This window comes from Oryza brachyantha, chromosome 2 (assembly GCF_000231095.2).
Source record: "Oryza brachyantha chromosome 2, ObraRS2, whole genome shotgun sequence".
Lineage (NCBI taxonomy): Eukaryota > Viridiplantae > Streptophyta > Magnoliopsida > Poales > Poaceae > Oryza > Oryza brachyantha.
The window spans coordinates 25,015,149-25,039,492 of NC_023164.2; the positions used below are offsets into that span (position 1 = coordinate 25,015,149).

A 24,344-nucleotide genomic window follows, 5' to 3' on the forward strand; every position below is an offset into this window, starting at 1 on the left:
GATGGACCCAACATCAAGGGAAAAGGGCACACAACGAGGGAACCGAGGGGCTTGGCGGCAACGTCAACAGATACAGTGAAGTGGAGACACACAATGAGCATTTACCTTTTGGCTTGATCCCAATTTGATACAGAACTCAATACTCTTGTCATGAATTATCTTTGTCTAAGACTAGACTACAAGTTTTACAGTTTTACAAGAGAAAATGAGATATCTAGCATCAATAATAGATGGTTTCGCAGATGTACCATTGACTAGATGGGCTTCTTTAAAATACCATAGCTAACATGGGAAACAAGCTGCAATGTCATTTTCATCCATTTCGAAATTTGATTATTATTTGATTACTTTTTTAGGTTTTTTGGGACATAATTGCCCCTGCTTCACATTTACTAGAGATAGAACAGAGAGCTGGCTTGGTTTGTATGTCACGGGAGAGAAGAAGCTAGGATTCGCTCGAGCACATGGGGTCGCTGGTGGTTGCTTTCCCGCGCCCTCCCCTCAACGCCGCGGCGTCCTGCGACCCTCCCCGCCAGCGGTCGCCTCCCCGCACCCTCCCCGCAACGCCGCGGTGTCCTGTGACCCTCCCCGTCGGTGGTCGCCTTCCCACGCCCTCCACGCCCCGGCGCCGCGTCCTGCGCCCCTCCCCGCCGGCGGCTGCCTCTCCGCGCCCTCCACTCCCCGGCGCCAAGTCCTGTGCCCCTCCCGGTGGTCAGCATGTATGTCTGTCTACTACTTCTACTACTTTTGAGGCTCTGTAAGGGACTGTATGATCACCTGGCTAGTTCATGGTGACAGAAATGCACATACATTCACTGCCCCATCGTTTTTTTTTTTTTTTTTTTGTGGTGGTCTGGTTTCATCTGATTTGAATGTGACAGGGAGCCTGCCCAGAGTCTTGCCATGATTGAGATTTGGGAGGTCACGGTTTTAACCTCTGTCAGCTTGGATTATTCTCTTGATATCAATGTAAATTAAACCAGCATGTCTAGAGTTTTGTGGAGGCCTGACGAGTATGATCTGCCTGGAGATGTAATTTAATGTGGCTTTGTGATCAGGAATTTAGTTAGAGCAATTTGATAGTGCTTGAGAAGGTACTGTGAGATATTAATCAAAAATTTAGTATACCAAATTTTGACTAGGAGGTATTAAATTTTACACTAAAATTTTGGTAGCACATTTAGTTAATTTGTTTGTTCGGTACAGGAGTAATTGCCATGTCCAATTTGTTCAATGTTCTGAAACATCTTCAGACAGAGATGTGCTTCGCAAAGATGTTTGTCGGTGAACTTTGCAGCCAGGGTTTGAATACTGAACCTCTTCCCTTTCGTCTGGATTAAATGAAGGGTTGAAAATATGTGGCTCCTCCTCTGTTCTTAATTCCATTAGATGACTAACTCCCTCTAGTCACCCCAACATTTTTTTTAACATCTTCAAACAACCTGGACTTAGACTGTTTCATTTCATCATTTCATCTAATGCAATCAACTATAACTAATGCACGTGAACAATCGGAGAAGTCGAGCAGAACTGCAGTTCTGAACTGAAGACCGCGTTGCTACTCGCTACCGCCTCCGGATTTTCGCCGTTTTTTCGCAGTTCGAGCAACAATCTTTGCGTGCCCGAGAAGGGGTCTCGCCATGCTGCACCACCCTCCTGAACTGCGTGGCCACTACCCCACACCCGTCGCCCTCCCCCTGATCCGTCCGATCCACATCCGAACGCCATCCCAGCCGCCCGTCCCCCTCCCACCCATCGAATTCCCCTTCCCGTCCTCCAAACCACCACCTCCTTTCCAATGGCAAGCGAGTTCCTTTTCTCCATTGTAGATCGCACCGATCGAAGCTCTCCTCTCCTCCTCCTCCTCCTCTTCCCCGAGCGAAACCGGAGCGAAGGATTCCTCCACAGCCTCGCGCGATCTCACCAATCGGCCGGGGCGCCCGGGCGATCGGAGCAATGCTGCGTGGATCGAGCCGTTGCTTATCGCGGTGAGATCACTCGGATCCCTTCAATCCGTGCGTTTCCGCGCCGTTTTTGCCGCCGTTTTTTTGTTAGATCAGGTGGTATCCGTGGTAATTTTAGTATTGTGTGGTCAATCGCGCGGGATTTTGCTTGATTGAGCTGTTCCCGGGATGGGAATTTGTGCGGTGTGGCGCTAATGGACCTGTGGGGTGAGTAATTGCGTCAGCGCTCGCTGTGGTGTTTGTTTTAGTGTTCAATGTTGTATGATTAGTGTTCAGTTTCGATTTGGAACCGTTGCCTGTGCTGTGAGCTTTGGTTATGGTGAAAACGAGCGCGGTTGTTCCTAACCGTCGCTGTAATTGCTATTCTAGGTGCTCTAATCGAGCACTTTGTAGTGTTAACTGAAGTCAGTTTTGCTGTGATCATTCCTATGATCGCATCACTTTGATCAACGGGAAGTTTGGTAGTTTTTGGTGGGATTTTGAAGGTCTCACTATGGTGTGATCACTTTTGTCAATCCTATGAAGGAATTGTTGCACCACACATGTATTTTCTCTGTTTGTAATACCAGGGAAAAAAATTTGGTGCCTAAAGATAGTCTGTTAGACAATTAGCTGGACCCTTTTGTTCACCTTTTGCTTGTTCTGTAGTCTGAAATCCTTTTTAAGTGTTCGTTATCTTTATTTTCTTCATGATTGCTGAATTACTTCATTGACTTATCAGTATTAATTCTAAACCGATTGTAGCTGACATTAGAATTTCATCTTGGTAGACTTTGATTAGTGTGGGCATTGGATGAAGCTTGTATTGATCTATGGAGGGGTGTGGCTCGCAAGATGCTATGGAGAACAAAAGTGATGACAACGACTTTGATAAGAACGCCAATTCTGATCCTGTTGTTTACCAGCTAGTTCGGGTAAGTTCTTGTCTTATGGTAATTGGCTATATATTAAGATCCATACAATTGTTTCCAATTCCATAGTCATGAGAAACATGTTTTCTTTAATAAAATGATCAGGTTGAAGGTGATGGAACGCTTGTTCCTGCTACAGAGGATGAGGTCTTGCAATTCGAAAGTTTCCTTCATGATGAGAAGGTTGATCTGCCTTCTATTGAAGATGTATCACATGTGGAGGAATACTTTACTAATGATTGCATAAAGCCTGATTTTGGAGGTGCCCTCGGAAACATTATTTGAATTGAAATTTTACTTTATTATTATGTTCATTTTGGGTAATCATACTTCCTTAGAACAACAATTAAGTACCATAGCTTGTCAGGATGCATTGTAGCTTACAAGCTAGTATGATTCATTAATCGATTCAACCGATCTGACTACTAAAAATGCTGACTGTTTGCTAAATATTCACAGAGGGGCCTTCCAAATTAGAAACTGCTGATGTACAGGTACACATGTTAGATGTCGCCCTAGAGGTAAACTGTTTATCTATTGTCCATCATGAACATGATTCACAAATATCCTCGATGAGCATGAGCATTTTATGACCAGATAGTATGTTTATTATATTAGATAATAGGTATTCTATCCGTTTCATAATATAAGACTTTCTGATCTTGTCTAGATTCGTATATGTGCTAATAAATCTAGACACATATACAGAACATATACATTAATACATGGATTAATGTAGGCAAACCCAGTAAGTCTTATAATATGGTACGGAGGGAGTAATGCTTTTAGGTATCTTTGTGGTCAATATTTTTTGTAATATGCACTACTTGGTTCTGTCAAATTATCAACTCAGAGTTCAATTGTATGTGGCCTCAACAAATTTCACTTTTTTATGTAACAACTCTGGTTAGAAGTTATGGAACATATTTTAGATCATCGTCAAGAACAGACACAAAGATGGATGGATTGAAAATATGGAGTGAACTTCAATGCAACGAGAAGATGAGAGTTTTTTTAGGTGAATACAGGAAATGTAATAAATATATCTAACTTGTTATAGACCATTCAAAGTTGTGGTAATAAGAGATCGATCTCTGTTGAATATAATCTCAGGCTAATCTATTTTTATCAGAGCACATTTACCTTAAAGCTTAAATTACCGGCTACTAATCATACAGCTATGTACGTGTTATGTTTCAATCTACACATATGTGTTAATGCAACACTAAATAGATGCATATCATTGAACAGGATGACAGGCTACATACACCAGATGATTCAGTAGTTCTTCCTTCGAACTGTTCAGCTGTTCATGACCAGGAGCTGGATAAACTGAACACAGAACAAGGGGGTAATAACACTGCCCAACAGGACAATGTTTCAACAGAGACTACAAAATCAACAGTATTAAATGACCTTTCTTCTGATAAAGAAAAGGCTGATGCCTGCTCAGAACCTGTAAATAACACATCCGCATGTCAATCTGTTTCTGGGTTTACTAGTTCAGTGCCTGATTTTTCCATTTTAAGGGGAGAAGTTTGCTTGGATAATCTTACAATTAGGGAACTTCAGGAAGCATTTAGAGCCACATTTGGGCGCCAAACTACTGTCAAGGACAAGCTATGGCTCAAAAGACGTATTGCAATGGGGTTGACCAATTCGTGCGATGTTCCAAGTTCAGGTTGTGTTGTTAAGGATTATAAAGTTATCGGCATGGGTTCCAAACAAGAAATAGCAGCTGTTGAAGGAATACCAAAGATGGAGCTCGAGGCTACTCTGGTTAGGGACCAAGTCTTGAACCCAGGACATCAGAGAGATTTACCATCAAGTTTTCCCTATCATAGTGAGGAGCAACAGAGATCGTCCAAGAGGCTCAAAAGAGTACCAACAGATAATGACGAGCCACAAGTAACTATTTTCACTGGACAAGGAACCACCAAGAGAATTAGGAAGCCAACAAAAAGATACATCGAAGAGCTCTCAGATATTGAGACTAATGAGCCCACCGGGAGATTTTTTTCACCTAGAAAAAGACCTGTATATGATGAGGTGTTGTTGAGACCACGGGAAGCACCTTTTCATGAGGTTGGTTCATTGGGCACAACCTACCCTACTAGAAGGGATACTCTTGGAGGGTGTAGTGTGCATGTACCATATGTTTCAAGGATGAGAAGAGGGCGCCCAAGGAGTAACTTCATTCCATTATGGGTAACTGTGTACTTACAAATTATATATGCTTCCAACTCAACAATTTGACCACCATTTTTTTACTCCAACATCTTGGAAACATTTTTTATGCACGCCCTTTTTTGTGTAGATATGTCCTTTTTTTTTTTTTCTGTTATGAGGTTGCAAATGCCTTCTCTATTTCTGAAAATAATATTGACTTCCACAGAGCATTTTCTTAATGCATTTTGGCCTGTAAATTGCTTCCTGCTTGCAAGGTAAAATCTGGCCTATGAAACTTATCTAAATGAAAATGCACTTGAAGCAACTAACTAAAGATTCGTGCCTGACTTTCAATCAAGCAGAGTATTGGTTTTGTTTTTCATAGTTCCGCTCCTTACCCCTTGGCACTTCCTGCAAATATTATGTGCTATTTTTCAAAAATTGAATGTGATGAATCCCTGAACCTTTGTTAACTGATTTGCCCCACTATCGCAGAGTTGGCTATAGTAGTCTTATTTTGTTCAAAGGTTTCCTCATCCTTGTGCCAATTTTCCATTGATCTGATGTGCCTGTTTAGAATAATTTAGAAAAACAACTTGGTTTCATTGTGTCATATGTTATTCAATTTGGTGTAATTATCTCATTCTCTCATTGTAGCTATCTGAACTCTTCTTTTTAAATTGCATTAGGATCTTGAGCCTTCTGTGGAATGTACTGAGGTCCCCATTGCAGATGCAGTGAATTTGGAAAAGGAAGGTGAATGGGGGAACCATGTAAGTAAAGCCATACAACTATACACGCTTCACTTGTATGATGTTTTCTTTCATTTAGGACACCATAGTGAAAATCCTACTTCAGAGTGAACTTCTGACTAGAAATATATTGGGAACACATAGCTGGGGTGGCGGGAAGCCGACCAAAATATATTAAGGAGAGAGTACACGGTACAGAAAACAGAGAATTATAGAAAAAACACCCTTGGGGTGGTGGTGGTGGTGGGGGGGGGGGGGACATTCATCCTTGCACATCTATGGGGGCTCCGAGTTCCTGGGATCACCAGGATCATTTGACTTGAGGATGCCTGGCTCATGCCAGGTTCTCCATTTAGCTTGGATGGAGGCGCAGTGCTGCGGGATAGATGAGGCTGAGCCCTTGAAAACGTGAGCGTTGCGTTCTTTCCACAGCAATCACGTTACAAGGACCATGCCAGTGTAGAAGCTTGCCCTCTCCTTCTTCCGAACTGTTGTGTAGTATACTAGCATAGTAATATGTACTTCTGTATTGTGAGCTATATAATATTTACTTTGTCTGTTGAACTTGCTGGCAGAAGAACACCAAGCGGGAAGGAGAACATGTAGAGGCAGCCGATAGTAAGAAGGTTCAGGGTCAACAGGCCAAAGATTTTGCCAACGCTGATGTCAATCCCAAAATACAACGGGGTGGGAAGCGGAAGCATCATCGAGCATGGACATTGAGCGAGGTTGTGAAGCTGGTTGATGGTGTGGCTCGATATGGGGCTGGTAAATGGTCCGAGATTAGAAGATTAGCCTTCTCCTCGTATTCATACCGCACCTCAGTGGATCTTAAGGTGGAATTGCTTGTCCAACTCATATGTTAATTTGGTGTATGTATTTCATGTTACAATGACCATGTTGCTTATTCAGGACAAGTGGCGGAATCTGATCAGGGCCAGCCAGACACAGCTTTCTACTGAAAACGATGTATGATGAACACACTCTCTCTAGTTTTGCATTTTTTTTCCCTTTTTCTCTGCATCTTGAATGAGTTTCTCCCCTCTCTTGCACTGAGCAGGGTGTTTGTCCACGGAAGAGCAACCCTTCTACCATACCAATACCACCGTCCATTCTGCTACGAGTAAAAGAACTGGCTGACATGCAGCCTCAGGTTGGCGATTTGAGGGTACCGGTCAAGTTTTCAGGGAAGAGCAGTATGGTTGTACAGGGGAAAGGTTCGGGTTTTTTGTGAGCCACGTGTTGCGTGCAATAGAGGGGGAAACGACTGAGATAGATGTACGCTTTTGGACGCCTATGAATACAACACTCGTTACAGAAAAGTTTGTGATCGCGACTCGCGTTCTTGTGCAAAAGAATACAATCTCCACGCATGCATTTTCTTTTTCTTTTTGGAAGACACCATTTTGTTCCCCAAATTCGCCTGTGTGCACGTTGCACAGCTTAAACGTGTAACGAGATGTCCAAAGTGCATTGACGAATGAATAGAGACGTTCGAGTCCATGGAAAAGCGCAAGAACTAGTCACGACGGCTCGCTTAGTCCAGAAAAAGGGGCAGAAAATTATAAGCCATATATATAAGCTGATACATTAAGTTGTGCTAACATGTATATAAGGTGATACATTAAACGACGTTAATATCGAAGTACCGGGTACAAAAAGGAAATCTCAGCACTAATCTGAAAAAAAATCCTAAATAAGGTGAAGAAATATTATTGGCGTCGAGCAGGAGCCAGGAGGACGAGGGCTATGGACAACTGCTACCCCTCACCGAGCACCGAGCTGGCGGCCAGCAGAGGAGCACATGTTGCTAATGTAACGCCGAGGACCTGGAAATTAAATCGAGCAGAAACTTACTTTCACCTGAAGGATCAACCTTCTCCACTTTGGCGACCGTAATCTTCACCCTGCGCTCATCACCGTATGATTCTTCTTTGACCTTCAGCCTGAGCAGATAGTCCTGAAACAAGCAATCGAGCATGGTGTCTGCGAAGCGAGGGTCCTCGCGCTCCTTGAGTGTGTAGAGCTCTCGTGCCGAGCAGCCAAGCAACTCCTGCCCAGCCTCCTGGAATGCTGTCACTGAAGTTGTTCCCGTGTGATCTTGAATCTGCAACTGCATGAGATACCTGTAGTCGCACTCTTGAAACTCCCTATCGCATTTGTCGCAGGTCCAATTGCCAGTAGTACCCTTCGTCACCTTCTTATTGCACTGCCTGTCGCCAATCATGTTAGGACAAGCCGTGTAGCAGAAGTTGTCGTTCTTGAAGGATATAACGGTGGCTTTCACCGTGATCCAGTCCGGTTTGTCCCCCATTCCAAGACCATCATCCTTGATCTGTGCAACTGTCTTTCGGATCTCATTCCTCGATGATGCAGGTGTGATATCCCTGGAAATGGACTGAGTAGAGGCATCTCTACCTCCGCCATCAAACCATTGCCTGAGCCTATGAGCTTCAGCAGAGTCAGGATTTATGAAGAGCTGAGTTGAAGAAATTGTGCTAACAGACTTGCCACTGAAATCACTCACTTTTCCTGCTTTGATGGCCAGCACCGGAAAAGTCCCACGCTCAACCATTTCTTGCAGGTGTGAGCCTTCTCTGTTGCAAAAGTCACCCCACATGGTTACCTCAACACTTCGACCAGACATATCCTTCAGGTTCATAGTTCTTTTCTGAGTTTCCATCCCATTTTTCCTCTGTATTGTGGTGCAAGGGTTGACCGATGTAACAACACCTATGATATCAAGGATCGCATTGTTCTGGGCATCCTCGATTTCATTGATCGGTCTGAAGTCGAACCGCTGGGTGGGAATGGAACTGTCCTCATCAGGACAAAGTTCCACAGTTGACCCATTCTCCAATACAATCTCCCACTCACTGTTAAGATGGTTATAGTTCTTCTGTGCAGGTCTCAAGTTTCCTCTTGATACCACATAGACCTTACCAACTTCCACAACTTTGTAGAATCGATCAAGAAGAGCATTGAAGCATGTCACCCGGATCTCACCTCCATCGGAATCAAGCAAGTCAAAAGAGAATACTTTGCCATCACCTTTAGCATTATGGTATCGGCGGATATCTCCCTTGGCAGTAACTCTAGCCTTGATAGCCCAGCGGCCTTGATAAGGATTTAAAGCAGATATGGGGATTATTCTAGCAGGGGCTTCATTTTTCATGATTGATCCATGATTTTTGTAATTGGGTGCAGGGCGATAGGCTGGCTGGACTGTTGGTTGGAAGACTGGAACTTTGTTGTCATTTGGCCTAGTGGCAAAGTTAGAGGAGTTTCCTGTCATTGAACGTTGGAAAACTGGACCGTTGTCAGTAGGCCTTGCAGTTGTATTTGGTGAGTTCCCTGCCATCAGACCATATTGAGGTGCTCCATTAAATTGCTCTACTCTCATCGGATTTGAGTTAGGAAATCCAGTTTCTGAAAGCGTTGTCGGACTTCCAATTATCTCACACTCCTCAATAAGAACTTCCAGGTTCAGAATGACAATAATCCTACAGGTATTGCAACAAGTCAGTCAGCCTAACAAATACAAAACATTACTGATTCTGCTCCATAAACAAGTAGATCAGTTGAAAATGAATAAAAAATGTAATAGTCTCAGAATATGATGGTTCACACTGCTAAATGAACACTATGTTTTATTAAAACACCTTTTGGTCAGAAACTTACCTTCACATTTGCATTTATTGCATTGTCAACATGATCTGAATGTGAACACAATTACAATTCCAGTTTTTTTACTTTTAACAGGATAAAAAAGAAATGCATTATCTTAATATTAGCCAGTGCCAACAAGCACCAGTTAGTATGCTGGTGTGTTGAACTGAATTCTACAATGTGCTCACAGCACCAGGTGATCTGACCATTATTGCTGAGCAATATGTAATTGCAATGATGAAATCATACTTCATGATGCACCCAAGCATGAGTACTAGTAAACTAGAAAAAAATGGATGTATAACTAAATTAATGAACTAAATCAGACAACTGTGTATTAATCAAACCAACCATACTACCTCATCATTCACATGCTACCTGTCAGCAAATAGCAAATACCAAAGGCACAGACGAATCTACCCAAATACATATTGCACTGTTTTGTACTCGCTAATACAAATGCCAACCAATTAACAATCCATAAACACCAATTTGGATTACAGGACAGTCTGACCCGCAGATTAGAGTTCTCTAATACCTATGCTTCTTTCTAACCACAAAAATGCAAAATTAGCATTCAAATCAATCGGACAAATGGTTAACGAGCACCGATCAAATGATGTCATAAACAAACCATTGGCATACATCATAAAAAAATGATGCGTCTACTGTGTTAGAAACAGGATCAGTGGCTGACAATTTACCAACCGATTGGCACGCGTAAACCCTAAACCGAAACGGCCCAAATCGCACGCAACCGCACATCGATCAGAGGCTTAGGGAAGGGGAAGGTGGAGGAGGCGGTAAAACCTTCTGGGCCCGACGTCGTTGATGACGTACTCAGAGAGCTGCACAATGCTGCCGCGGCGGAGTGCGCCGGACCGCGCGCGGTCGCTGAGCTGCGCAGCGAAGAGCGCGGAGGACGTGGTGGTGCCGTCGGACACCACCGCCCTGAACCTCTCGCCCCGCGTGACCCCCGCTCCGTTGACGTTGACGCCCCGCAGCTCCACGATCTGCACCACCGGCTTGAGGTTGGTGTCCCCCGCCAGCGCCGCCACCACGCCGTTCGGCGTCAGCATCGCCGCCGCCGTCGCCACCCCTCCTCCTCCTCAATCCGACACGGCGCCGCGGATTAACGGGAGAATCCGGTCTGGATAGTGCGATTGCGAGGAAGGAGAAGGGAACGGCAAGGGATTGAGCTCGGATATTCGAAAAATCGCGAGGGGTTGGGTTAGAAATGGTCGCGAACGGCGGAACGTGGGGAGAGAGAGAGAGAGGCGGTTTGATTGCCTCGGAGGCCGTACACGTGGATGCTGCATATGCTGCTCCTTCCGGAGGAAGACATCAACCCGCTTCAGAGACGTCCGCCGTTGGATCGAGCTGGCGTGACCGCATCGGACGGCCACAAGCTCCCCTGAGTGGGTGGAAATTACGCTGGGCTGGTCTGGGCTGAGGCCTGGTGGAAGTTTGATATTTGGGCCGTAGCCCACCAGACAAGACAGAATGGTCATGGAACGTCACGCGGCGCCGTGAACTCGAAGGCCGTCTTCCTGCATCATTTTGGCCCATGATGCCATACAGTTTGGCCTCCTTAACGAAACAAAAAAATGTACTACCTCAATCCCAAATATTAAGTGTTTCTAGGTTGTTTAATGAGTATAAGGGTGAAAAAAATACTAGGATGTCACTCGATAAAAGACTAATGAATGAAGATGTGAGGGTGGAAATAAAATGGAAATGATTTTAAGTGATAAGTGATTGATATGACAAATAACATTATAAATAATGCTAGAAATACTTAAATTTTGGAATGGATGGTGCAATTTGATAATATTTGTAAAGAATAACAACATTTTCCTGGAGTTTAAAGGCTTCTAAAGAAAGTGAAGAAGCTGCATAGTACAATAGTAGTATTGTTTATTACTCTACTAAGAGCATCCCTAACGACTCATTTAAATTTGATCATCTATATATTTATTCGGATGATTATCTAAACTAGTTTTATCCTTCATATCTCTTTGTACTCTACTAGATTATTCATATATGATATCCTCTATATCTCTTTGTAGAATAGAGAGAGATCATCTAAATATAAAGGTTCTCTTCTAATATAGATGATATCTAAAAATAGATGATATGATGATCGTTCTGTTAGAACTCAATTTATAGTTTTTATCCTTTATTTTTAAGATAGACAATAGAATAGATAAGTTGTCGGGAATACTCTCGTAACCTGGCAACGAGGATGGCCAAAAGCAAGGGAAGAGCACGGGCAAACACACCGTGCCATCTGCCAAGCCGCACCCAAGTCCTTTGTTTCCCTTGGTCCAGGGTCTGTATGATGTCACCGCAGTACCGTTCCAGCGAATTGAAGAGTCCCAGCTGACACTGCAGGAGTGTACTGTTCTTTACACTTGCAACTGCGCCACTGGGCTGTGGCCTGACAGATGCTGCTGATCCCTGACGACCAGCTCTCAGATTGAGGCGTTTAGTTAAGCGGCTGACACGAGAAATGCTGTCGCGCGCCGTGACATCTCGCCCCCAACACGGAAAACCAGGCCACATCCCCGCATCGGATCCCTTCACGCGACGGATTTTAAACAAAACCGCCATGACGCCGCGGCGAGAATCAACTCACACGACGCGCCGGTGGTGCCGGTGCCGCAGCCGAGCGAGTCGTCGCCGACCTCCTCCGTCTCCGGTTCCATTTTCTTTTTCTTTTGGGGGAGTGGCAGCAGCGGCCGCGACCACCACGTTGCAGGGCCTCATATCCCGAGGACGTCAGATGCCTCGCCGATACACTAAAAACCGAATAATCTGGCAATCAGTCTGTCCTAACTCAGAGTTGCCGCGAATGACGACACTAGTTTATTCAGCTCTTCCCCCCGTAGAAAAACCCCAGCTGTCTAGGTTGCCCGTGCACGCATGTGTGCACTGCTGCTAAAAATCTCTTCTCCACAGCTTTTCTCTCGCAGCCACTGACTGAACCGGCCGTCGAAAACGGGAAAAAAGAAACACAGCGAGCGTGATAGTACTACTGTATTTACGTGCCACGGGATCAGGCGCAAGCACATGCAGGCTTACACGCGAGTGGTCGTCAGGCAGGTCGCGCACGGATGGGAGCTGGGAAGGCGACAGTGTCAGTAGAATAACATGCCGTCACGGCTTCGCTCGTCGCGGTTGCAACGCCCCCTACCAAAACCGTGCAACCTGAGGCTCTCCACGTGCGATCGATTCACCGCATGCTGCACTATGCTGTCTATATGCAGCTTTGCCTGATTATGCTGATGAGACGGGTGCAGAATCGCAGAGACGTGCACAGCATTTGGGGTTACTATTGTTCTCAGGAGGCTCCTTGAAGTTTTGTGAAGCTCGACTCGAGGTGTCAAGCGTGTGTGTTATATGAAAAATTATAGTTTGTGTTAGGAGTAATGATGACTACAGTATATAAACTTGTTTTTACCACAGTGGTTCAGATTTCTTGTGTGGGGATGCCCTTATTACTAGTAAAAATAGTATTGGCAAGCTGCGTTACGTGCTGGAGCCAGGCTCATGTGGGCTCTGTCGTGACAGTACTGGGCGCCTCGGATTTGTTTAACTCGCTGTCAGAGCGAATACGTGCTCACTGGATTCAGTGAAAAACAACTGATTTTTCTAGTTTAAAATCGCACTTAGCACCTCCGGATTACGCGTCGGAACCACCTTCTGCAGGTGGAGGGAGGTGACAGTACTGTGAAAACTGAGAGTAAATTGTTGTTCGATGAGCCGAAGGCTGTAACGTGGGACATGTAATTTCTGGGAATTTCTCAGGCAGGAGAAACACTCGAAGAGCTCAAAGACCAGACTCTCTGTGGTGTCAGGCAGGCAGGCGAGCTAGTGGTGCAGTGCAGTGCCGTGCTGTGCGTTGCCGGCCAGTAGTGCTGTGCACGTCGGAGCAGTGCTTTGGAGGGCGGGTGGCCCACACGTCAGTGCCACAACCACCGGTACTTGAGCTCATGACCGGAGAGACTGTCACGGCGCTGGCCGGCAGACACCGTCTCGCGGCAGACAGCAAGTGCAGGCTTTGAAGGCTGCTGCTGCAAGGAGGAGCTGCTTGTGTCCTGTGGGATGCATGCATGCATGCATGCGCTGCAGACTGTTGTGTGAGGCCAGCAATCTGAGCATGGATCATTCAATCGCATGGACGCGAGAGCTGACAGCCCCTGACGTTGTCTCAGGGGGCCGGCAGCAATTGCAGTGCAGTTGGCATTGAATCCTTGGAGACCCAGGGGTCAGTCATCACAGTCCTCTCTGCAGGTTCAGGAGTGGGGGCACTGCAGCTACCAGCTCTGCATCCAGCTTCTTGCAGCATTGGCTGGTCAATGGGAAAACGGTTCAGGGGAGAAGAGACCCTGAGAGAATCTTTTTGCCTGGGACTTTGCAGTGATAAGCCAGAATGGCAATGGACATGGCTTGGTCGACAGCCTAAACGACTCAACAACCCATCTTTAACCTACTAGTACTCCTTAACTAGACCAAGTGGTAGCAGCACTTAACCAAACCAAAGTACTCAACTGTTTAACCTCAGCGAGCGTGCTGTTTAAACCAAGTAGGAATACCATACCGACTTGTCAGAAAGCATAAAGTATGATGTGAAACAGGATGACTATGCTTTCCTCAGAATCCAGAGATGTGACATACTATCACAGGCAGAGGAATCGTAAAGAGAAAAAAAAAGGAGTTCACAAAAGCGAAGCTCCCAAGCTGCTGCAGATATTACAGGGACTGACAGGAACCAGGCAGAAAATCTATTCCTAAGTTGATTCAGGAAGAGTCTAACCTAATTAATCAGCCCGACCGCATCATTCTGAGGCCATTTCACAGAAAATGTAGCAGTAACACTCGAAGCAACATTACAAATGGCGCAAGTGAAAAAAAAAAGGTGGAAACAAGAGGATCAGCGAACTCGTAGTCGTAAGTTTGTTTCGGCCTGTCATTCATGATGTCCCGAATGATCAACATTAGTTTGGAGATGCAATGATCGATCGATTCGCCATTAAGGAAGCAGTTGATCCCTTCCGTGTTGATCACTTCTTCAGGAGATTAATCATCTGAACACAATGGATCGTCAGCACGGCTGCCATGAAAGGAAAAAAAAAAACGATTTTGATCAGAGCAGACGAAGGAAGTACGCACCGTGGTGGTAGGCGGAGGTAGCTGTGATGGGGAGGTCGTTAGTGGCCATGGGGATGGACATGGAGAGCTGCGTCTCGCCCTCGAGCCCCATCCAAGAACCCTTGGTGCTCTTCTCATGCGGCCACTCGTCGAAGAAATGCCGGAGAGGTTTCTGCGCCGCCGCTGCGGGGTCGTGGCCCACCGGCTTCTCCAGCCGGAGGTCGGCGCCCAGGAGGAAGCAGTGCTGTTGCTGCTGTTGGCGCCTCTCTTTCTCCTCGTCGTCTTCTTTCGAAAGATCGATGGCGTACGGCGACGCCGCGGTGTTCCCGTAACCGGTCCCCGGGAAAAGAGTCGTGGTGCTCTGCTTGGGCTCCATGCCGAGCTGCTTGAACTGCCACTGGCCATGGCTAGCAGCGTGGTGGTCCCTCTCGGTGCCATCGGAGAAGAAGGCGTGCTCGCCGTGCACCTCCTTGGCGGTGTGCCCGTAGACGGCGTACTCCTTGTGGTCCATGGAGTAATACGACGGAGGCGGGTGCGGGTGGGTGGTGTCGAGGTGGAGGTGAAACGGGCTCACCTGCGGGTGGAACGCCGCGGCGGCGGGCGTGCGAGCGGTGGCCGCGGCATATGGACCGCCATACAGAGCCTGGTACGGCGCCGCGTCGTGCGCCGCCGGGCGGTTGTAGGACGGCGCGGGTGAAGAGGTGGTGGTAGCGCCTGCGCCGGCGCCGGCCGAGGCGTTCGACGCCGGGGAGGAGGCGGACGAGGAAGGCGGCGGCGTGGCCAAGGACATTTCCACAGGCTTTCTTGAACGGTTCTTGCCACGGTGCATGTGCTTCTCGCAGTACTTGGAGTCCGGGTACGCCTCCTTGGAGCAGCGCCACTTCTTGCCGTCCGTACGCCGGCACCGCCCTGGCTCCGGGTCCTCCGCCTTCCGGCCGAACCCCATGCCGAAGCAACCCCACCCCACTACGACCAGCACCAATCAATCAAATGAGTTAGCATCTGCCATGCTTACGTGAATGGAAGCGAAACGGAAAATGAACGGAGAATCAGAAGACGACGACGTACGCGAAGGCTGGGGAGGGAAGGCGAGGGAAGGGGAGGTGGCGAGGGCGGAGTCGAGGAGGAAGCTGCGGCGGAGAGGGATGATGAGGTCGGAGGGGATGGGCGTGCCAGAGGCCATGTACTTGTAGATGAGCGCCTGGTGCTCGAGCTCCTGCCACTGCGACGCCGTGAACGGGTACCGCCCGCCGGCGCCGCCACTCGGGCGACCGCTCATCATCATCATCGCTCGCCCCGACCGCCTCTTCACCGGCAGCGCAGCGTGGCACTCTTCAAACACTACCTACACGGAGATCACGCGGCCGATCGGATGGTCGCGGCTGCGTGATGGTGGCGGTGGCGCGGAGCGGTGCGGGTGCCGACGTGCCGTGCGGCGTCGTGGTTGGCGAGTGGGAGCGAGAGCTAGGTGGCTGGGGATTTTGTAATGGGTGGCCGGAGGGTGTTTCCGGAGGCAATGAAAACCCGAGGGTTACCCTGCGAAATCCCGTGGCTCGGTGCTACCGGCAGCAAAAATCCTAGGGTCGTCCTGCGAAATTAGGTCGCGGGTCATCAAGCCAGGCAGCCCGCAGCCAGCAGCCAGCAGCCAGCAGCCCAGCATGCGATGTGTTGCCAGTTGCCACACATGCTCGGATTATCGGTCGCAGGCATCATTAAAAATTAACGATTTTAATCTTAGAGTACATATTTTCCACATTTATTTTTTTTTCTCTGTTTCACAATATAATAATTTTTAGTATACAAATTTCATATCACAACATAAGTATTTATATAATGATTTCAACGAGTTCAATCATTCCAAAGAGTCGATCTTAACGAGTTATCTCAGCTCAATTCATTAATACTAACGAGCTAATAGACTAGCTTGGCTCGGCTCACGAGCTGACTCGTTAAGCACATTAGGCTTGCTAACGAGTTATATCTCATTTAAACTGTCTCCATAATTTATAAATTTCTTATTTTTAACATATATTAGCGTAAGAATAGACAATAACTAACAAATAACTCAAAATATAGTAGTTTGAATGTAATTATAGGACTAAACACTAGTGGCTAGTATTAAATGTGTGAAAATATTGTGATCTTTGGTCCTCACGAGCTAAACAAACAGGTCGTGAGCTAAAAGACAATCTTAGTTTGATTCATTAAGATTACGAGTTTGATTTGATCGAGTTACGAGTTGATCGGAGTCACGAACATTGAGTTTTCTGTGCACCCCTGGTCTGTGCAACGCTATACATTGTTAACTTTTGGCATGGTCATTCATGACAAGACAAGGTTTGTTCAAATTGAATAAAGAATGATTATGTAAATTATTGATGTATTCGGCCTTCCTTTTATAGATGCCAAAATTTGGCTTGAACATAAACAAGCACTAAACTATCGAAATTATCAACTATTCATAAGACCAATTTTGGCAGAAACTAAACCACCACTAAAATCTGAAGTCCTAAACGATCTTGGTATTAGACCGACACTTTTGTTCTTTGTAATGCCTTCGGTCAAAAAAAATACCCTTGCTTATATTTGTGTGGAAGATTAAAATTTTTTGGAGATAGTGATAGCAATATCTGCTTATGATTATGACTAGGTATATGATGGATCTTCTAGTTTCAATGACAATTACTTCTAGTTTTAGTGACAACTATTTTATAGACGAAAGAATGATGTGTATAAAGTCTAAAAGCAGCTTTAGAAATATACACAAGAAAAATTTATGCATAATTTATCTACATGGCATACGGCTTAGAATTCTAAAATTTATACAAATGGAAACTGAAATAAAAATGATAAAATCCAAAAAATAAGGAGTTTGTCCGAAGTTCGAACTGCTAATGGTGTTTAAAATTTGTAGTATTAATTTATGTTTTGTTTTTTTAAGCTAGCAGCACTTAATTTATCATATGCGGCGTTTACGTGTGTGCGTGGGTGGTGGGGTTGTTTTGGTTTTCCAACCCCCAAAGGCGAACGCACACAAAGAAGGAAAAATAACCGTAGCGATTCATAAAGGTCTAGGAGTAAAAAAAGGATGCTCGAAGGATCCCGTACCCCGTACGCTGCGTGTGAGTTACTCGCTCCGTTTCAAAATAAACTAATCTTTTACTTTTTAGCAATGATGTTTGGTGCTTCATCTTATTAAATAAATCACGGTTAATATTTTTATTTTTACTAGATAATAAATCATGAATATCACTTTATATGTGATTAATTTTTTTAATTTTTTCAAATAAGATGAATGGTCAAACGCTGGAAATGAGAACCGGCTTACCGTTCCGGAGGGAGTAGTCAGGACCGCGTGACGGATTAGAGAGAAAAATAAACGGAGGCGTGCGAGCGAGGGGTGTTTTGAATATTTCTCCGGACATTTACTCCCGATAATTTAAGTCGAGGGTACAGAGGATAGGTCATTCAGTCAAGATGCAGAGCAGAGCAGAGAGCAGAGTGCGCGCTGCAGAATCTGCTGTACGTACGCCCCCTCCCTCGCGTCCGTTGCAGCCTGTGCCTCGTGGGCGCGCGCAGCCGTAGGAATCGTCACCGCAAGAACCACCCCAAACTTCCCCGTTTCCTCTCGTCTCCCTCCGTCTCTCCCTCTCCCCCGCGCAACGGTGACGACGACGCGAGCAATGCGTAATCGCAAGTCCTTTGCCCGTCGCTCATGTCGCCCGTAAACTTTGCACGGTTCAAGGTCTGTGCTTTTTTACACGCTCCTGCTCTAGGAAAACACAGGCGGAAACTGGACATTTCGGACAAGGGACTGCTAGGTTTTTGTTTTAACATCTTACCAACGGTTTTCACAAAATTTAAATATATTCACAAATCTTTGAAGAAAAAAGAAATGGCTTATTGGTAAATGGAATATAATTTGCAGCTAACATTTACTAGTGCATACCTCTATAAAAAAAACACCGTCCTTAGCTCATATAGTTTGTGATAAAAAAAAGACTTTTTGAGTAATCATTGAAAGGACTAACAAATTAACGGATAAATATATTAATGTTCGGAAAGAAAATAATTGATATGCTCCGTAATATATATACCATGATAGATTAAATGTGAAGTTTTTTTAGTGGTTGGAGGGCATAACTTAGATATTTCTAATACTGTAAAACTACAAAATTAATCTAAACTCTAGTTTTAGAATTAAAATTCTGTTATGGGTGATTCGAAACGAATGAAGCCCTTTTTTTATCTTTCGGGCGTGCTGGCGCGAACGGTAGTTGGTGCAGGTAGCAGTAGAGGGCACTTTGGGTATTTATAGGAGTAGATTAATGGGCAATGCTGGTCGGTGTCAGAGGCGCATTGCGGGCGGACGCTGCCACGATGCCACCAGGCTCTGGAGTGACGAGGCCCCACTTTAATATTGTTTATTATTTTTATTGACTGCAACGGTGCGGGTTGCAGATGGCAGCAGTAGAGAGAGAAGTGAGAATAGAGAGAGAGAGGGAGACAGGCAGACTCTGACACCCCACGCAGATAGCCTGCAACTACACACCCCACCTCACACCTCTCTCTCTCTCTCTCTCGGAGTAGGCTTGTTTGTGCAGAGTACACCAGAAATATGTACTGTTGGTCACCAGTTCGGCGATAACCACCGTATAAAAAATCAGGATACCTTTTCGCTGTACTCTACCACTTCAGGTGAGAGCATACTACTCTTTTGGTCAAATTAATGTGCCACTAGAGCAAGGCTAATATAACGAGCGAGCTGGCTATATAATATTTTATATTTTTTTAAACTCACCCATATACTAGTTAGCTCTTCATCATTCAAAACTCACATGTTATTTTTCTAGAGTTTCTCGGTTCCTGTGTCCAAGCTGACTATAAATTTACAGCCTACTTAGGGCATTCCCAACTCAATGACTAGAATGATGTCCATACATTAAATAAGTTATCATCTAGGATAAAAGATGATGTGATAAGTGAATAAATGAGGAAAGATAATAAAACCATGTCTTGCATGAGACATGGTTTTTACACAATATTCAAGATATCATATTAGATAAGTAGCATTAAATTGGAAGTATAGAATAGTGATATTTGTATTGGAAGAGTAGTGTCTAGTACTAGTTTCTTGATGACGTGGAGTTGATAGAAAATGCCCTTACACTCTCTTTCATCCCATCTCTTCTCCATATAACCATGTATGCAGCTTATATAGCCGGTTAGTATTATACTCCTAATCAGGAGTACTTGCTCTTACAAGTGAACAGCCTGTTTTCTGTTTAATCATAGTGTCTCGTCCTATGAATGCATCAGTCACTCCTAATCAGGACAGCAAAGTACAACCATCATGATTACATATACTAGTGGTACTCTATTCCTCCAATGAGCAATGCAAGAATGAACAAGGATGCGGGTACCTCAACTGTGCTGATGACTGCTCAACTCCTAATGACAAGTGCCCAAGCACATCACTACTGTAATGCACGGTGGTTTCTCTCTCTAGAGGTAGCTTAGGTGTGGTAGGGTGTGGAGGGGGGATGGGGACAGGGCCCATCTCTCTGAAGTCTGCAGCATGGCTGTTGTGCTCTTCTGCCTTTTGTTGCGGCTGTCTCTGACCGCCAGCTTTACGGAAACTCATAAACAAAGAGGCCTCCATGCCACCACACTGCACTGCGACGCTGTGTGTGCGCGCGCTGCTGCCTGGCCACACCACTGTGCACACATGTGTGTGTGTCCGTTCAATTCAAAGGCAAAGCTGCCCTTGCCTGAGCAAAAGCAAGTCGTAAAAGAAGACAGCGAGAAGATTTGAGTGGTGTGCGTATACTATATGCGTGCGCCTCTCGCTGATCGAGCGAGCAGCAGGCAAACGCCCGCTGCAGCATCAGCCGATGCTGCTGCAGCGACCAACCAGAACCAGGTGTTGGTGACCGGGAGTGAGGGAAAGTGGGAGACGTAAAGATGGCGAAAGATTGAGACGAGCCGAAACGAGAGGACGCAGCTTGCCGCGTACTCACACGCGCCGCAGGCTTTTCGCCACTGTTGGTGCCATGCCGTTTTGCTCCATGTCAAACCTACTGGTTGGTTTTTGCATGGTTTCATTTCATTTCCTTGCAGAGGCAGAGCGTGTGAATGAATGATGTTGTAGGGTCGATCATCTTATCAACCCATCTCTGCAGTGCATTTATGAGTACGCATGTGGTTTTGCTGGGGAAACTTTCCAGAATGGATGAGCCTGAACCATCAAGTTTTTGAGTTTGTTTGGTTCATGACTAAGCTTCTCACACATAACCTTAGTAAGATGTGGTAGTATATTGAAGAAACACATCCCACATGTTAGGTAGACTCTTGCCCGAATTTAAGTCCATGAAACTGTGACATGAAACAAGCATGTATCTTAATTTAAATTATGGTGTGTTTAAGATTTGACTTAGGTAGTAGTATGAAACAAACAAGCCATTTGATTGTCATTATTTGAAACACAATGGGTTTGCATGTTGTCTGGTGAGGTTGGCATCTGTGTGACATGTGATAAAGAAAAGGTAGAAAGCGGCAAAGTGCAGACAGGGCAGAACCGCAGAAGGGAATACAGTGGGTTACTACTGACTTTTCAGGTTTCTCTCTGATTTTGTGCATACTTAAAACTGTTCCTCCAGGTGAAAGATCAAGAAGTTTACTCTGGTATAGTACTCGTACGAGTATAGGTTTTTTTTTCCTCTTCCTCACACCGATGTGATGGCTCAAGGCTCCTAGACTAGATTGAGAATGGTGTTTCTTTTCCTGTAGCAAAAAATGACCAAATCTTGGCACTTGGCAGAGGTCACCATACGAACAAACACCGGCATGGCCATTCTCTGCATCCTGATGCGGCGGCCATGTCGGCTTTTCATCATCTGCATTTCCTCAAGAAAACACATCACATGAGAGGCCGAGATACCGCAAATTTTCACTTCATATGCGTGCAAAAGATAGCATGCTTTAAGCAAAAGCAGGAGTAAGTTAAATATTAAACTTGAGCATTTGCACTAATCATAGAGTATTGCTCTCTTAGTTAAGCATAATGATTGAAACGAAATGGCGCCGAAAAGGTGCAGATTTTGCAAAAAAAACAAAAGATGCAGATACGAGCTTTCCTCCATGCATGCCTGCAGAGGTACACACAATAATTAGTGCAGTACTCCCTCCGTCTCAAAATAAATCATTTTTTTACTTTTTATCTTGAATTTTTTACTCTTCGTCTTATTCAAAAAAAATTTGCGATTGATATTTTTATTTTTATTAGATGATAAATCATGAATAGTACTTTACGTGTGACTAATTTTTTTTCCAATTTCTTAAAAATTTTCAAATAAAACGGATGGCCAAAGTGCACGAAAACCGAAGAATTTTTTTTTTTTGGACAGAGAGAGAGTAGACAACAAACGCAGTTGCACCCCCAACGGTACTTGATTGGTCAAAGTTGGGAGAAAGGGAGGCATGCCCACTGACAACAACACCATGGGCCCATGGGCCTGCCTGCCGCCATGTGGGCCAGCTATTGGGGCTCAGATAAGCCAACCCACTGGCTCAGTGATCAATATGGCTATCAGAGAGACAGCACATTCAGAGGAGCAGCGACTTAGGACATGTTCCACAGCTTGTGACGTCTACCCTTTAAGCAGCTTTGATTAACTTGATATTCTCTCTAATATTTCGTATTTTAAAATTTAAATTATTCTGGAAAGAATATATTCGTAGAGAACTAGTTATCCCATCAGCCACGTCATATTTAAATATATATCTATTTTACTCATACTGCCTCACACTCCGCACGTCCCGCATTTAACGAGGAAGATTTAAGTTATTTTTTCTTGTAACAAAATTTTCTATATAGCGCTAAAAATGAACTTGCATTAGGACTGAGCTAGTAATTGTTTTGTTGTACACATAATTAAGATTTTTTTTCAGCAAACTATGCCTCATATATCAATGACTCAAAAATTATGGCATGATTCTCTTATATTTGCCATGGATTTGTAAGTATTTGATTACCTCAACTTCGAAAAGTGCAATAATTTTTGTTAATTAATAATGGCAAAATTTGATTTGCAAACGAATAATCAATAAACAGTACTACTGCTAGTGACTGTCTTCCTTGTGATAATGTGCCTTAACCCATCAGAAGACAAGAGAAAAATATGGGGGACGTGTTCTGGATTTGCTTTTCTTTGCTAATGATGAGTATTACTGGCAACATCAGAGGTTACAACTGGAAATTTTCTTTTTGTTGCTGGTACTCCTCTTACGCTCGTTTAGAGAGAATAATTTCTACTATATGGTCCTTTGGAACAAGGAAATATCTATTCCAAAATCCTCTGAAATTCCATAGGAAAGCCTCAAAACATAGAAACTTTGAGGATTTTTAACATAAGATCCAACCTCTTGATCATTTTTTTTGTGTCGATCTATCTTTTCTAATACCCGTGTGTTTTCCTATGCTCAATCTAATGGTCATTTCTACAGTTTTCCTATGTTTATCTACTCCATATGATTTGAGTTGATAAGACACTATAATCCTGTATTTTCCATATTAGTTTTGATACTACTACATTCCAAATAAGCCCTTAATGCCTCTGTTTGATTTTTTTTTTCAGCTTAATGATGCAAGATATCTATTCCATCCGTCCTATAAAAATTTTCATTTTCACTTATCTTACTACTCACTCCGTCCTAAAATATAATTATTTTTAGCATTTAAATCTTGTCCTAAAATATAATTTTTTTGGCATTATTTATAATATTATTATCCGATCAATTCTTCTTGTTCAAGATTCGTTTAGCCCTATCTTTTGGCTTATACTTACTAGCCAAAATTTGAATATTCAACCTTAAATTTTGAGTAAAATTTAAGATTCTTTCATAATAATTTATTTTTTTAGCATTGGCTTTTATTTGCAAATATAACATTTGGTTTTTGTTCCTGAAAAAGCCAAAAAAATTCACCCCATTTTTATTTTATCCTCCACCTACCCTTCCACCCGCCTTACATTCCCCAATATTGAAGGGCGCTATATTCTTTTTTCTCAATCTTAATCTTTTATACCCAATCTAGAGATGTTTATATTTTTTCACTCATGTTCTGTGTCCCATATCAGCTTTATTTTTTGAGTAATTATTGCATTGGAAATTGGTAAAGCATAGTACAAATGTATTGGCATTTCCAAAAGACTATTGTGCCCCCACTTTATCAAATTGCATTGTTATTATGTCTATTTTTTGTAGTCTCTCAATGCATTTGATCATCACTTTCATGAACTACAATGCAACGATCTATTGAAGGATAAAATTATTTTGGGACAAATAAGATGATGAAAGATGAAGTAGTTGTGGGGTGGTCTAAGCAATACTCCTACTTTTTTAAAAATGTTCTTGCTAGAAAATGGTATTTTCGAAGCGTGACACAAGAAACCCATTCAATCAAAATGGCCCTAATTTGCCACTTTCAAATTTTACTGCTGGTATATTATACCATAAAGTTCTATTTCAATAATCCTATGAATAAGTTTTAGAAAATGACTATTCTTATTCGGGAGAGGGGAACAGAAAGATGGGGCTCCATTGCTGGGGAAGTGGTGACCGGCTGACCGATGAGGCCTCTCTTTCGGCTGTGAGCCTGTGACAGTGCACTGCACTGCAGGCATGGGCATGCTGCATGTATGGATTGAGACTTGCAAAGCACTCTT

General features: G+C 44.2%; 3 protein-coding genes across 5 annotated transcripts; 1 reads left to right on the forward strand and 2 right to left on the reverse strand.

Moving 5' to 3' along the window:
- Positions 1-417: 417 nt before the first annotated feature.
- Positions 418-7,145, forward strand: LOC102707465. Of its 3 annotated transcripts, none has more exons than XM_040520281.1 (9): positions 418-719; positions 2,735-2,878; positions 2,981-3,137; positions 3,335-3,396; positions 4,127-5,083; positions 5,734-5,817; positions 6,372-6,632; positions 6,709-6,765; positions 6,857-7,145. In XM_040520281.1, exons 2-9 carry the CDS (start codon positions 2,777-2,779, stop codon positions 7,028-7,030), a joined length of 1,854 nt encoding a protein of 617 aa, XP_040376215.1. In that variant the 5' UTR covers positions 418-719; positions 2,735-2,776; the 3' UTR covers positions 7,031-7,145. The 3 variants fall into 3 exon arrangements, with proteins under 3 accessions (XP_040376215.1, XP_015689292.1, XP_006647993.1); XM_015833806.2 differs by lacking the exon at positions 418-719 and adding an exon at positions 1,785-1,988 and having other exon boundaries at positions 6,375-6,632; XM_006647930.3 differs by lacking the exon at positions 418-719 and adding an exon at positions 1,788-1,988.
- A 197-nt stretch (positions 7,146-7,342) lies between these two features.
- On the reverse strand, positions 7,343-10,743 carry LOC102707933 (replication protein A 70 kDa DNA-binding subunit A). The gene is made up of 2 exons (XM_006647932.3): positions 10,276-10,743; positions 7,343-9,299 (listed from the first exon to the last, which is right to left on the reverse strand). Exons 1-2 carry the CDS (start codon positions 10,542-10,544, stop codon positions 7,607-7,609), a joined length of 1,962 nt encoding a protein of 653 aa, XP_006647995.1. The 5' UTR covers positions 10,545-10,743; the 3' UTR covers positions 7,343-7,606.
- Positions 10,744-14,035: 3,292 nt separating this feature from the next.
- LOC102708214 (growth-regulating factor 1) lies at positions 14,036-16,005 on the reverse strand. The gene is made up of 3 exons (XM_006647933.3): positions 15,688-16,005; positions 14,641-15,585; positions 14,036-14,555 (listed from the first exon to the last, which is right to left on the reverse strand). Exons 1-3 carry the CDS (start codon positions 15,905-15,907, stop codon positions 14,548-14,550), a joined length of 1,173 nt encoding a protein of 390 aa, XP_006647996.1. The 5' UTR covers positions 15,908-16,005; the 3' UTR covers positions 14,036-14,547.
- Between the last annotated feature and the right edge of the window lie 8,339 nt (positions 16,006-24,344).

Bases quoted from the DNA above. Each gene is read 5' to 3' on its own strand.
- LOC102707465 (XM_040520281.1), top strand. From the start codon at position 2,777: ATGGAGGGGTGTGGCTCGCAAGATGCTATGGAGAACAAAAGTGATGAC. The intron at 5,084-5,733 runs GTAACTGTGTAC...AAATTGCATTAG, and splicing joins GTAACTTCATTCCATTATGG to GATCTTGAGCCTTCTGTGGA. The intron at 5,818-6,371 runs GTAAGTAAAGCC...ACTTGCTGGCAG, and splicing joins AAGGTGAATGGGGGAACCAT to AAGAACACCAAGCGGGAAGG.
- LOC102707933 (XM_006647932.3), bottom strand. From the start codon at position 10,544: ATGCTGACGCCGAACGGCGTGGTGGCGGCGCTGGCGGGGGACACCAAC. The intron at 9,300-10,275 runs GTTTTACCGCCT...CAATACCTGTAG, and splicing joins AACGACGTCGGGCCCAGAAG to GATTATTGTCATTCTGAACC.
- LOC102708214 (XM_006647933.3), bottom strand. From the start codon at position 15,907: ATGATGATGATGAGCGGTCGCCCGAGTGGCGGCGCCGGCGGGCGGTAC. The intron at 15,586-15,687 runs GTACGTCGTCGT...TGCTGGTCGTAG, and splicing joins CTTCCCTCCCCAGCCTTCGC to TGGGGTGGGGTTGCTTCGGC.